This window comes from Pagrus pagrus (genome assembly GCF_965226575.1).
Source record: "Pagrus pagrus genome assembly, chromosome: 17".
Lineage (NCBI taxonomy): Eukaryota > Metazoa > Chordata > Actinopteri > Spariformes > Sparidae > Pagrus > Pagrus pagrus.
The window spans coordinates 1,011,190-1,025,934 of record NC_140201.1 but is presented as its reverse complement, the minus strand read 5'-3'; the positions used below and the strand labels follow the sequence as shown (position 1 = coordinate 1,025,934).

At 47.6% G+C, this 14,745-nt stretch overlaps 1 protein-coding gene across 1 annotated transcript in view; it reads right to left on the bottom strand.

Annotated features, from left to right (window-relative positions):
* LOC311272446 (semaphorin-6D-like) overlaps positions 1 to 14,745 on the bottom strand; it is a 125,795-nt gene that overhangs the window by 48,812 nt on the left and 62,238 nt on the right. The window contains exons 4-13 of the mRNA XM_084378855.1: positions 11,607 to 11,832; positions 11,331 to 11,445; positions 10,675 to 10,732; positions 8,755 to 8,811; positions 8,334 to 8,435; positions 3,930 to 4,020; positions 3,599 to 3,721; positions 2,780 to 2,868; positions 1,113 to 1,202; positions 792 to 919 (exon numbers count right to left, since the gene is read on the bottom strand). Coding sequence (XP_084234981.1) covers positions 792 to 919; positions 1,113 to 1,202; positions 2,780 to 2,868; positions 3,599 to 3,721; positions 3,930 to 4,020; positions 8,334 to 8,435; positions 8,755 to 8,811; positions 10,675 to 10,732; positions 11,331 to 11,445; positions 11,607 to 11,745 — 992 coding nt within the window. The 5' untranslated portion in view covers positions 11,746 to 11,832. The remainder of the gene's footprint in view (positions 1 to 791; positions 920 to 1,112; positions 1,203 to 2,779; positions 2,869 to 3,598; positions 3,722 to 3,929; positions 4,021 to 8,333; positions 8,436 to 8,754; positions 8,812 to 10,674; positions 10,733 to 11,330; positions 11,446 to 11,606; positions 11,833 to 14,745) is intronic.

The window sequence follows — 14,745 nt, the reverse complement described above, 5'->3', positions numbered from 1 at the left end:
TTATGTGAGCTTCGGTAGCCACGATTAACAATTTCCTGTCCTGCCTCCCCGATGACCTATGAACTCGCAGAGGGTCATGAACGGCGATTGGTCGAGGTCGTACTCGTAGTGCTGCCAGTCTCCCGACGAAGACACGGCAAGAATCTATGCCACAGTTTAATCTGCACGCTGACCATCGTGAACAACATACATATTGTGTAGTCTGATCCCGACATCAGTCTGTTCTTTTATATTTGAAAATGTTGTTTGTGAAACTTTATCATGCTGCTGTCTCAGCCAGGACTCAGTGGATACAACTGGTCAAACAAAGGCCAAATAATCCGGAAAATCTTCACCCCACCAGACTCCTTTGATAAAAACAGTGATTTAAGCTCACAGAACACGGAGCTGCTGGTCCACAGCTGCCAGGACTGATTAGTGTGTTTGTAACTTTGGTGTTTTAATGTATTAGTAGATGTTAACAGAACGGACCGGACCAGAGCCACAGGACATCAGTGACCTCTCTCCCTGTCAGCGAGCCGGTACATGCTGCCCATGTTTGTTCCAGTCCTGTTTGATCTCAGGTAAGAATCACTCAGGTGCTGGCGTCATAAAATCCAAGTTGCTGCAGATTAAAAATGTTGCAACGTTTTGCATTTCTGTCATTTATCCTTCACATCCTCGAGTTTTAACCTTCAGACAAAATGTCCTCTGTAAAGTGTCTTTAGTCTTCAGGGTGTTAAACTCTGATTGGACAGAAGCACACACACCCACACACACACCCACACACACACACACACACACACACACACCTGTTGGCCTGCGTGGTGAAGACTCCGACCACAGCCGGTCTCTGGTTGATCTGCAGCACGTTGGTGAGAGACTGAAGGACGTCGAAGTAGAAGAAGGAGTCTCCAGGAACAGAACAGTTCAGACGGGCCTGGACACACACACACACACACACACACACACACACACACACACACGCACACACACAGAGCTGTTAAACATCACCTCCACCATCATGAGTCAAGGTGTCCTGAGACATGTTATTAACACACTGTGACATGGCGACTGTCACACTTCACTTCCTGCGGTTCTGTGAGATCCAGAGTGTGAGTGAGTGAAGTCACCTTGAGGAACGAGGTCCAGTATCTCTCCAGAACTCTGGGAGAACCTCCGTTATCGTTCTTACAAACACGAGCCACTCGAGAGAACACCACCTGCAGAGAGAGGACGGGTTAACAGCTGTTACACAGGCTGTAATGATCATCATTAATACAGAGACTTCTGCCAAAAGCTTCACTCAATAAACAGAAACATAAACGAATGTCTCAATAAAAACATTAATATGATCATAAATTCTCCCAAAAGACAAAATATATATAAATAAACGTAGACGTTCATATATTTATTAAATGTGACAGACAGACAGACGGTCAGACAGACAGACAGACAGACGGTCAGACAGACAGACAGACAGACAGACAGGCAGACAGAGAGGCAGGCAGACAGACAGACAGACTCTCAGACAGGCAGGCAGACAGACAGACAGACAGACAGACAGAGAGGCAGGCAGACAGACAGACAGACAGACAGAGAGGCAGGCAGACAGACAGACAGACAGGCAGACAGACAGACAGACGGTCAGACAGACAGACAGACAGACAGACAGACGGTCAGACAGACAGACAGACAGACAGTCAGACAGACAGACAGACAGTCAGACAGACAGACAGAGAGGCAGGCAGACAGACAGACAGACAGAGAGGCAGGCAGACAGACAGACAGACAGACAGACAGACGGTCAGACAGACAGGCAGACAGACAGACAGACAGAGAGGCAGGCAGACAGACAGACAGACAGGCAGACAGACAGGCAGACAGACAGACGGTCAGACAGACAGGCAGATAGACAGACAGACGGTCAGACAGACAGACAGACAGACAGTCAGACAGACAGACAGACGGTCAGACAGACAGACAGACAGACAGACGGTCAGACAGGCAGACAGACAGACAGGCAGACAGACAGACAGGCAGACAGACAGACAGACAGACGGTCAGACAGGCAGACAGACAGACAGTCAGACAGACAGACAGACAGACAGACAGTCAGACAGGCAGACAGACAGGCAGACAGACAGACAGACAGACAGACAGACAGACAGACGGTCAGACAGGCAGACAGACAGACAGTCAGACAGACAGGCAGACAGACAGACAGACAGTCAGACAGGCAGACAGGCAGACAGTCAGACAGACAGACTGTCAGACAGACAGACAGACAGACAGTCAGACAGACAGACAGACGGTCAGACAGACAGACAGACAGACAGACGGTCAGACAGGCAGACAGACAGACAGACAGACGGTCAGACAGGCAGACAGACAGACAGGCAGACAGACAGACAGACAGACGGTCAGACAGGCAGACAGACAGACAGTCAGACAGACAGGCAGACAGACAGACAGACAGTCAGACAGGCAGACAGACAGGCAGACAGACAGACAGACAGACAGACAGACGGTCAGACAGGCAGACAGACAGACAGTCAGACAGACAGGCAGACAGACAGACAGACAGTCAGACAGGCAGACAGGCAGACAGTCAGACAGACAGACTGTCAGACAGACAGACAGACTGTCAGACAGACAGACAGACAGACAGACAGGCAGGCAGGCAGACAGACTGTCAGACAGACAGACAGACAGGCAGTCAGACAGACAGACAGACAGACAGACAGACAGACAGACAGACAGACAGACAGGCAGGCAGACAGACAGACAGGTGGAGTACCTTGCCCAGGGCGGTGTACTCCACTGCGATCTCGCTGAGGAAGAAGTAGACGTAGTTCCCGTAGTCGATGGCGTGCAGGAAGTGAGGCTCTGCAGAGACACAGGAGGACGAGCTCGTCACCGGTTTGTTCCAGTTTCAGGTTAAACTCTTCAGATCTCCGTCAGTCGGAGGGTTTCAACACGTTCCTGCAGTCACCAGCTGATAAAACGCTCTCATTTCATTAGTTTTCAAGGTTACTGTCGTCTTTCTTTCACTCCCAGACTGCTGCTTCAAACCCCACAGAGAGGAAACACGGAGCGACGAGGAGGCAACGACTCCATCAGACTGAGGGAGACAGTCTCATGTCTCCGTGAGCGACGTTTGGAAATATATTTACATTTGCATTCATGAGATGAAGATGATTGAAATAAATGAGAGGAGCTGAGCTGCAGCTTCTGTTCAACAGGAACGCTTCGTTTCTGCAGGGATGTTCGATGATGTCACAGCTGTGAAGGTGCTCAAAACAAGCGCACCTCTCAGTGACTTCATGCACCTGCAGGTCAGTCTTCAATGACCGGCTGGAGGCCGGGGCTACACTGCATATTCACTATCAGTGTTTCTGTCTCCGGTGATATTTCAGTGTCGTGAGATCTAACTAACAGAAACAAAAAGGAAACTCAGCACGAGCTCCTCCTCGTTTCTGCTCTCAGGTCTAAATCCTGGTTTCTGACGTGACCTGAAGCTCCATCTTTAGGTCACATGCGACAACTAACCCATCGTCATGACAACAGAGCATCAGCTGACGGAGGCTCTGAGACTCTGTCAGACTCTCCCACTCACCTCTGAGCCACTTGGAGTCGTACTTGACGGTCCTGAGGACGGGTCGTCCGTCTCCCAGACTCCTGTAGATGACGGCGTCGCTGGCCAGGAAGTCCGTCATGGTGGCCGAGTAGAAATCTCCACCTGAGAGACAGAACCACGTCAGAACCACGTCAGAACCTGAACGCCTCTTTAATCAAAAAAACACTGTTATATTAACTGACTCAGTCTTTATCTACAGTCTGAGAACGATATACGACTTCCTGTTGATGAATGTCTTTCTACATCAGATTTGTTGGTGACAGAAGAGTTTTTTGAGGATCTTCAGCAGTTAAAGTCATTTTAAACTCACCAGCGAACAGTCCGACGTTGGACTGAACGGACTCGAAGGGACATCGAGCCTGACCGACCACCTCCTCCCCGACCTGCTCCAAGGACGTCATCTGAGAGGAGACGCGTCAGATTAAAGGATGAAGACACAAAAATATAACAAGTGTGAAAGCTTCCAACCAAGTCACTGAGTTTAATGAATTCTGGATGATTAGCGCTAAAAACAGGCACACACACGTCCAACACTCCCACTGACGTCTGCACGACGTGTCTGTGTGATCCTGCAGGTAGAAGCGTGTGGATAACATCATTTATCTTAAAATGCAGGAACGTGTTTCAGTTTCTGAGTGAAGCCTGAAGAAACAAAACTCTGTCCGAGGAAACAGACGACGGCAGCACGCGAGCCTCTAACAGCCTTGTTCTGAGTTAATTATGCTGCTGATGAAGTTATTGACATGTCAGCTGAGCTGATAGCACTCTGATGATATTTCATCGTCAGCTCTGTTGATAACGCTGAGCGCTGCGTTAGCTGAATGCTAACAGAGGCTGTGTTAGCGGTTAGCCTCCATAAACACACCTGTCTGCTGCCTCCGTCCTCCCTCAGGGCCTGATCACTGCCAGCTGCACCGTCTGACCTCGCTCTCTGTTTTTAATTCTGCCTCTGTCTCGCTCGCCCTCGCTGTTCACTCGTCCATCATGAAGCAGGACGGAGTGATCACACGTCACTCTCCTCTTCATCCACAAACTGATGTTACAGCGAAGAGTACGTGACCAGATGAAGCTTCTCTAAATACTTCATCCTCTGATGTCACTTCCTGCTCAGTGCCACACCTTCACTATCTGATATCAGATGTTATCTGCAAAACCCAAATGATGTCTCATGATCGGAGAATCAAAGAAAAACAAGTTCCATGTTTCAGAACGTGTCACAGATAAAAGCGCTCAGCCGCTCGCCTTAAAAACAGCGTGACGCAGCCGTGTTTGACTCCACGCCTGCACTGAGGAGTTCAACGTCTTTAGCTTCTAGAAACGGCTGGAAGAAGGTGACACGCAGCGCAGGAGAGGAGCCGGCGGGCCTCCTGTACCGCAGCAGGACGGCGGCTTCGTTGCCGATGTTTCCTCCGTACTGACTCAATGCTGTCGAGACTGGGCCACAAGGTAATAATAAAGTTTCACTCATGAAACATCTGCCAACGTTAAAAGACCTTCACAGTGTCACAGTCAGACATCAGCAGGCTGGAAGTTATTTGTCGTCATGACACAGAATCACGTGCAGGGTTTCTTGCAGGACGTTCACAGCTTCATCTTAAATGAAGTTGAGCTTCCTGCAGGATTTGATTATCGAGGACTCGCTGTGGTTCTCAGACTTCAGTTTCTTTGAGCCGTCAGGTTCGTCAGTCAGCAGTTTGTGGAAAATGAAACAGCAGCAGAGCTTCGTCACATGTTCACGTCAGCTCGTCACGTCTGTCCTCACTGAAGTCACATCGAGCCTCTTAGATTTTCAACTTTGTTCAAGCTGATTTAACTTTCGCTAAAACGACTTTCATCCATCATTTCAAATGTGCTGTAGTGAAATCTGTTCCCTGATTATCTGTGAGGCTGCAGCTTCTCCACTGTGTGAACGACTTCCTGTTCTTTGAAAAGCACAAGCTGATTTTATCTGGTGCCATCAATCATAACTGAGAGCAGCACTGTGTGTTTCCAGCGCGTCTCGTTTTAGATCCAAACTCTCAAACAGAAAGAGGAGCAGCGCGTCTGCAGGTAAACGTGTTGTTTTTCTGCTAAACGGGGTCAGCGCCTGTCAGTCAAACCTGCAGCGCCGCAGCGGCACAAAAAAAGCCGCTCGACTCTGGATTGACGCCTCAAATTGTGTTTCTTGTGAAGGTGTTGTGTTCGAGCTGCACGAGGCGTCTCGAGCTGCCTGACACTTTCAATTAGCAGCTGAGCGAGCAGAGGAACACCGCCAGAATAAAAGTCATGTCGACCCGCACATCGCCGCTCCGCTCATTAACCCGAAGCTATAATGGGCAGGTTACACACACACACACACACACACACACACACACACACACACACTGCAGATGCTTCATTTGCTGTTTGTCTAAAACAGTAATTAGACCTCATTAAAATAAAATACAAACTAAAACAAGTTTTGCCTGATTCTGTGTGTTCGGTGAGCTTTGAGAAAATATTCTGATGGAAACAAGAGAAGGTGAAATATCACAAATCACACAATGAACCAATCGCTACTTAATAAGGGTGCTTTTACTTTGAAAGCTCAGTCTTCTGCAGTGTGTTTGATGCACTTTTACTCTGATCAGCTCTTAAGATTCATCTGTCATTAGAGACAAACAGCCGAGGAGTGTGAAACAAGAAACAAAGTCAAATTAAAGAAAATGTCAGATTGGATCAAGTTACTAAATGTATCAATAAATAAAAACCTTCCTGTCAGATACTGACTGATCCTGGTCGCAGTCTTCTGAGCTCGGTACAAACTGCCGTATCAGATAAACCTGCAGCCGAACACAAGGTTCCTGCACCGGTCACATATTAACATCTGTGGTCAGAAACGATGTTTCATGATCGGAGAATCAAAGAAAAGTTTCATGTTTCAAAATGTGTCACAAATATTAAGCAGTTCAAGAACTTCAGCCAAACTCCAAACCTTGAAAATATCACGTCACAATTCAAGTGTTTTAAAGGATTTCCAGTAGGAACCCTGCAGGTCGACTGCAGTTGGAGACTGTGTTCCCACACTTGTCACCGCTGGATATTTTTCAGAGGGCCGTCATCGTGGCGACAGAACCAGATGTTTTCACAGGAAGCTGAGCCGACCAGTCAAGTCAAGTGAATCTTTATTCATATAGCTCCAATACACAACGACAGTCATCTCAGGACACTTTGGGACAAAACTATACACTTCAGTTCATCTGTGTACAGAGAGCCAACATCTCCCCCCACGAGCAGGCACCTAGCGAAGGTAGCAAGAAACAACTGCCTTTTAACAGGCAGAAACCTCGAGCAGACCCGGACTCAGTGGAGGGCAGCCACCTGGAGAAACCATCTACACCTGGAGAAACCAGCTCCACCTGGAGAAACCAGCTCCACCTGGAGAAACCACCTCCACCTGGAGAAACCACCTCCACCTGGAGAAACCATCTCCATCTGGAGAAACCATCTCCACCTGGAGAAACCACCTCCACCTGGAGAAACCATCTCCACCTGGAGAAACCATCTACATCTGGAGAAGCCATCTACATCTGGAGAAACCATCTACATCTGGAGAAACCATCTCCACCTGGAGAAACCATCTACATCTGGAGAAACCATCTACATCTGGAGAAACCATCTCCACCTGGAGAAACCATCTACATCTGGAGAAACCATCTCCACCTGGAGAAACCATCTACATCTGGAGAAACCATCTCCATCCATGATTGTTGTGACCAAAACAGCTATTTTAAGCCAAACGATGTTTCTGGAGATCGGGTCGGGTGGCACCAATGCTGTGAAGTCTTTACTGACAGAAATTCTTTGCTAGAATCAGAAGTCCAGGTTACGACGGATGAGCACAGGAGCGGAGGCGTCGCTGTCAGCTCCTGACTCAACCTCCAGAATAAATGTTAGAGCGTTTCTGTAAAACCCCAGATGAGTTCAAACGTTTCTTTATGTTGCAGCTTTACGTTTGTTCAGGTTGAATTTCTATTTCTCTGGTCACAGCGCTGTGATTACGCTCTGGTGAGGTTCAGGCACAAAAAGCACTTAGTTAAAGGTCAGAAAATCCGGTTTGGATCAGAATAAATGTTTTGACGGCTGGAAACGTCTCCAGATGTCCTTAAAAATACCCAGCGGTGCGACTCAGACTGTGGCAGCGCTGTTGGCTGTGATAACTCCACCTCCTGGTGTGACAGTCAGCTGATCGTCATGTACTGTGAAAGGGACGTGACAGGTTCGGTATCTGGTTTGCTGACATTATATCCTGGAGACTGAGCTGACATTTCTTTCTTTTGCTTCTTTTCTCTGTGCAACATTTTCTTCCTTTGCATCTTAATTTGGATGAAGATTACCATGGCAACGGTAGCGGCTTTAATTCTCGAAGCATTTGGGAGAGCCCGACTGAAACACACGTGATGCGGCCGGGGGCTGACGAGCACCGGCTGACTGCAGGACATGTTTCTGAACGGGTCGAGCTTGGCTGGGTTCATTTGCTCTTCAGGTTCTGCATGAAGTTACTTCCTTAAAATCAATATGTTTCCGGCTGCAGCAGAACTCTTAATGGATAAAGACGTGTTAAAGTAAAGTGGGGTTGTTTAAATTCATCGTTTCCAGAACAGAAAACCCTCAAAGAGCCTCGACTTAAAGCTCTGAACACACTTGTGTCTGCTGTATGAACGCACCTCTCAGCGTCAGGACAGGTGAGTGTTACCTTGTAGTTCCTGCAGGTGGGGTTGAAGGCGTTGGTCCCGCAGGCGAACAGCGTCTCGTCGTTTCGAGGCACCAACACTTTGACGTAGTTGTAGCACTCGTCCTGAAACGCAGACAGACAGAGTGACACCCTCATTAATCTGGTAATGATACGGAGCGATAACATCTTATCTGAACAAGATGAAACATCCTCAACATGCGACCGAAGCTGTGAGAGGCTTCTAATTTTATCTTTAGTGTCAGTGAACTGAAGGAAAAAACGCCTCTCATTCATCAACGTCTGTCAGAGATGAAACACGAGAGTCTGTCCAAGAAATCGCCTGATTTCATCGACGTGTCTGATTCTGTGAGTTAAAACGTAGACAAAGAAAAAGAGGTCAGCGTCTGAGGAACAGGAGGAAGCAGAGGAAGAAGAGACTCACGCTGTTCTTCCCTCTGACGGTGCACTTGCTGACATCTTTGGATCGCCACGTCAGCTTCTGAAACACAGGAGGAGGAAACAGAGAGTGATCAGGTGTGACACGAGTGTGAAGGGTGTTATTATACTGCGAGCCGTGGCGGCGAACACAGGTGAGGAGGGACACGAGCCAGAAACACACGGTGAGGAATAAGGAACAGATGCAGTTTGCTTGTTGGGTGACGTTTGAGTTTTGTCCTGTTAAAGACAAAAGCTTTTTTGCTCAAATGACAGAAACGATCTGAGCGAGCGTACAAACCTTTTTGATAAAGTTTCTAATGCGATTTTCTTCAAAACGCTTTATGGAAACACGGCTAGTTTGACTCAGTGGCGACCAAAACGTCCCATATAGCTCTCCAAGCTAACCGTGTTGCTCACCATCAGTTCACGCTCCAGCGGAGCAGCTGATGTCAGATAAAAAGCCTCCTCCATGTTGGATCTCTGGATCTTTGCTCCCTCAGCGGTCTCGCCTTGTGAGGCATCTCGACCGGTCAGATCATGTGATGATACGATCTCTCACATTCATCTCGCCAGGCTCCAATCTGTGAACCAATCAGCTTCCTTTGAGGAAATACTGGCAGCTACAGGTGTGGTTCAGGTGTCACGACCAGAGAAAACTAAACGGTGATAAATGGCTCGTCCAATCACCTTCCAGGTACTTTTTGAAAGCGTCTGACAAACGGCTTAGTGCGATGAACCTTCTGATGCATCTAGTCATTCTCATTGGTTAACAGCACACACAAAGTCAAAACTAAAATATTTGTGATGTATTTTGCTGAATCGTGACCGACTCAGCTGAATTTAATTGATTTTGCTCCTGAATTTCCTAAAAGCTGCGACACATCTGAACCAACACCTGAAGCTCAGCTGTGATTTAAACCCAATCTGACGGGTGAAGTGAGTTTGTCCTCACAGGACCAACGCTGTAATTACACCAGTGTTGGCTCTGCTCGATGATCTGAGCGCCTGTGAGTCATCAACATGGATATATTGACCATTTCTACCATCCGTCCCACAGGAAGTGAACGTGACGTCAGCAGATATCGTTGGACAGATATCCGTGCTGGACCATCATGTGAAGAGGCTCCACGGAGGATAATAAAGATCATGAACTCAGACTGTGCTCGTCCGTGTTGAACGCTCAGCAGGTGACATCGTTAATTCAACCTGACGAGTTTATCATTTAAAACATTTCTATAACGGAGGAAGTGCGAGCCGATCGCGGGAGCAGGTCGTGAGCTCGGATCTGTGATAACGACAATAAGAGCTCACATCAAACAGCCTCTGCAGGCCGTCCCACAATGCACCGGGAGGCCCATTACTGCCAGGAGCCAACCTGTAACCTGGTCCCTTTGATCAGGAGGAGGTGAGCGGATCAAAGGCAGCGCGTCCTTTGTGCCGCCTCGCACATTACGAGCCGCTGCAGTTTTGTTCTCCGCTCTGATATCTGCTGCGTCGATTGTGCAGAAAGTAGAAAGGATGAGCTGCTGCGGCGTCAGCTGTCAGCGTGGAGCTGCCGCCGCCGCCGCCACCGCCGCCGCCGCCGCCGACACCGCCACGTCACGACACGAGCTTATGTAAGATTAAATCTGCAGCACAGACTCTCTGTGACTCAGAGTCAAGGTCCTCAGAGAAACGTTAAAAAGATGCATCAGAAGAGTCTGTTGACCTCTGAAGGGTGGTCACACACACACACACACACACACACACACACACACACACACACACACACACACACACACACACACACACACACACACACACACACTCACTCACACAGAGGAGGGATTAAAACCCAGAAACAGGCTAAGTGGCTAACAGCACATATTAGCACCACATCGAGTGTTTTCCTGCAACAACTCCTCAAACTGAAGATGAGACTCACCAGCTGAGGTTTGAAGTCGACTGAAGCTGTCGTCAGATTCACTGCGAACACGTGATCCCTGCAGAGTCCAAACACAGAGTCAGAACACAGAGTCAGAACACAGTCAGAGCTCCACCTGAAGCTTTAATACATTTAATATGATGTACATCCTGTCCGTCTGTCTGTCTGTCCGTCTTCCTGTCCTCACTTTAGGACAACTTCGGGGTTCAGACTTTATCTTCTCCTGCGGTTGGTGATTTTCTACATTTCCCAGATGTCTTAAAACTGAACTGAGGAAGACTTGACAGTCGGCATCCACCAAGTGTTCTTGCACCATTTACGCTGACGTGAGTGCAGATATATGAGGAGACTATATAGACTGAAAGACTTCTGTCTGCTCTCCAAGGCTGAAATATGTCCAGACGTCATCATCAAAAGAACAAAGACTGTTTGTCAGTAAGTCTCAGGAAAAATGATGTAATGTAATCTTTAATCTGCAGCCTAATATACATAAGACTGTCGGCTGCAGTAAGAAGCTAATATCATAAATCACTGTGACGTTACTTTTACAGGAAAATATCACAGAACGATTGTAAAAACACTTTATTTATAGTCACTGTTGTAGTTATTGTTCTTGGTCACGTGTGTGTGTCTGGTGTGTGTGTGTGTGCACTGACCTGGCGGCGATGTACAACATGTGGTTGATGCGTAACATCCTCTGGAAGTCCAGGCCCAGACGCAGCGTGTCGTTGTCCTGGATCAAACCTTGAAAACCTGGAAACTGATACGACTCTGCAGACGGAGACACAGAATATTTATGAGTCAAATGTGAATGTGCACACACATATAAACAGTATATATATATATATAAACAGTATATATATATACACTGTATATCTGTCATGATCCTCATCATCATCAACAGCAGCCAATCAGATCGCCGCTCTACTTACGCTCGGAGCTGACCATGTTGATTGGCTCCAGGTCTTTAGGGAAGGGCGTGGTCGAGGCCGACTCAGACAGGAAACAGGAAGCGAGGACGAACAGCAGCAGCGGCGGCCGCCACAGCGACAGCCAATCGGTCGGAGCCATTTTGTAGGAGCGAGAGAGGGGGGAGGAGGAGGAGGAGGAGGGGGGGGGCAGGGCGTGGTGATGTCAGCAGGTCATGGTGGGCGTCGGCTACAGGAGAGAGAGAGAGAGAGAGAGAGAGAAATCAATAAAAAAGGATTCCAGTGTGTGTGTGTGTGTGTGTGTGTGTGTGTGCAGCATTAAATGAGGGATTAGCATCTAGCTTAGCCGTTAGCCCTGTATTAACCTGTCAGGTCACAGAGCAGAACCTGCAATCAATTACACAGATTAGCATCATTAGCTTAGCTTGTGTTGATGTTGACAGCACGCGCGCACGCACGCACACGCGCGCACACACACACACACGCGCACACACACACACACACACACACACACACACACACACACACACACACACACAGCCTACAGTATACAGTATACCATGGTCTGATTGTTCAGCTTCAGACAAAATGTCTTCAACAAGAACTAAACAAAGACACCTTTCATCTCAGGTGAGCTGTGTGTGTGTGTGTGTGTGTGTGTGTGTGTGTGTGTGTGTGTGTGTGTGTGTGTGTGTGTGTGTTGGCACTGTCTCTCTGAATGAGAACTGACTTCATGCTGCTTTGGCTCCGAGCAACAAATTAATGATTTAAGGAATGAAACAGAAACAGGAATATAAATCCTGCAGGTTTGTCTGAGTGTCTACATCATTAACAACACACACACAGACACACACACACACACACACACACACACACACACACACACACACAATTGGAATGATATTTGTATTTTGAAACTATAACACAGTCGTCATCTCCTCCTGATGATATAAAGTCAGTTTTCTTCAGTATCAGTAATCCAGTGATAGTAGTCCGTACGTCCACAGGTTCACTGCAAACAGGAAGTGCTAACAAGTAGTTCAGCAAAGTTTTTATGGAGTTTTGGAGTTTTTCTTTTTTTTTGGGTTGTTTCTCTGTTTTAAATCTCCAGCTGCTTCAGGTGTTCAGCAGAACGCTGCAACTCTGTTTTACTGTGAAGCTCCAGAAATGTTCTGTGGACTACGAGACTTCACCTGACTTTATATCATCAGGAGGAGACGATGGCTGAGCCTGACTTTATATCATCAGGAGGAGACGATGACTGAGCCTGACTTTATATCATCAGGAGGAGACGATGGCTGAGCCTGACTTTATATCATCAGGAGGAGACGATGGCTGAGCCTGACTTTATATCATCAGGAGATGATGGCTGAGCCTGACTTTATATCATCAGGAGGAGATGATGGCTGAGCCTGACTTTATATCATCAGGAGGAGACGATGGCTGAGCCTGACTTTATATCATCAGGAGATGATGACTGAGCCTGACTTTATATCATCAGGAGATGATGACTGAGCCTGACTTTATATCATCAGGAGATGATGGCTGAGCCTGACTTTATATCATCAGGAGGAGACGATGACTGAGCCTGACTTTATATCATCAGGAGGAGATGATGGCTGAGCCTGACTTTATATCATCAGGAGGAGACGATGGCTGAGCCTGACTTTATATCATCAGGAGGAGACGATGGCTGAGCCTGACTTTATATCATCAGGAGGAGACGATGACTGAGCCTGACTTTATATCATCAGGAGGAGACGATGGCTGAGCCTGACTTTATATCATCAGGAGGAGACGATGGCTGAGCCTGACTTTATATCATCAGGAGATGATGGCTGAGCCTGACTTTATATCATCAGGAGGAGATGATGGCTGAGCCTGACTTTATATCATCAGGAGGAGACGATGGCTGAGCCTGACTTTATATCATCAGGAGATGATGACTGAGCCTGACTTTATATCATCAGGAGATGATGACTGAGCCTGACTTTATATCATCAGGAGATGATGGCTGAGCCTGACTTTATATCATCAGGAGACGATGGCTGAGCCTGACTTTATATCATCAGGAGATGATGGCTGAGCCTGACTTTATATCATCAGGAGGAGATGATGGCTGAGCCTGACTTTATATCATCAGGAGGAGACGATGGCTGAGCCTGACTTTATATCATCAGGAGGAGATGATGACTGAGCCTGACTTTATATCATCAGGAGGAGACGATGGCTGAGCCTGACTTTATATCATCAGGAGATGATGGCTGAGCCTGACTTTATATCATCAGGAGGAGATGATGGCTGAGCCTGACTTTATATCATCAGGAGGAGACGATGGCTGAGCCTGACTTTATATCATCAGGAGGAGACGATGACTGAGCCTGACTTTATATCATCAGGAGGAGATGACGGCTGAGCCTGACTTTTATCAGCTGTTCTCGCTGAGCTCAGGTGACTCTTCACCACACCTGCGTGTGACTTCACATCATGTCTCCGTCTGTCCTCGTCTTCAAACATCATTCACAGTGATGATTCTGGCCGATGACCTTCACACAACTCAGCAGCTGCTGGACTCAAACTTAGTGATTGTGTTTCAAAGACACAGAGCAGCTGCTCGCTGATTCAATCAGCTGCAGTTTCCTCCTTTCTGCAACATGTCTTCACTTTGTCTTGAAGAGTATCCAACGAGTTCTGGGTCCATCCCGACTCACCCAGAATCCAGAACTCATTTCAGTACATGTTGAAGATTTTTCTAGATAATTAATGAAAACCCGTCAGCTGAACTGAACTCCTTCACCAGCTGCAACTTCTAATGATATCAGAGAGAATGAAACAGGAAGGAGTTAAACTGATCTGACCGCTCCGTTAACACCTCCTGCTCTCCTCCTCCTCTCGCTCCTCTGTAATGGAGGAGAGCAGAGCGCAAACATGTCTGCTGTGTGGCTGATGAAGAGGAGGAGGAGGAGGAGGAGGAGGAGGAGGAAGAAAGTGACATTTTCAGATCAAGGACAAAGAAAGGTGGGAGGTACAAGAGAGGAACACCTCGTTTCTTTTAGTCCATTTGTAGAGCAGACAGGAAGAGGAGGAGGAGGAGAGGAGGTAGAGGAGGAGGAGGTGGAGGAGGTAGAGGAGGAGGAGGAGG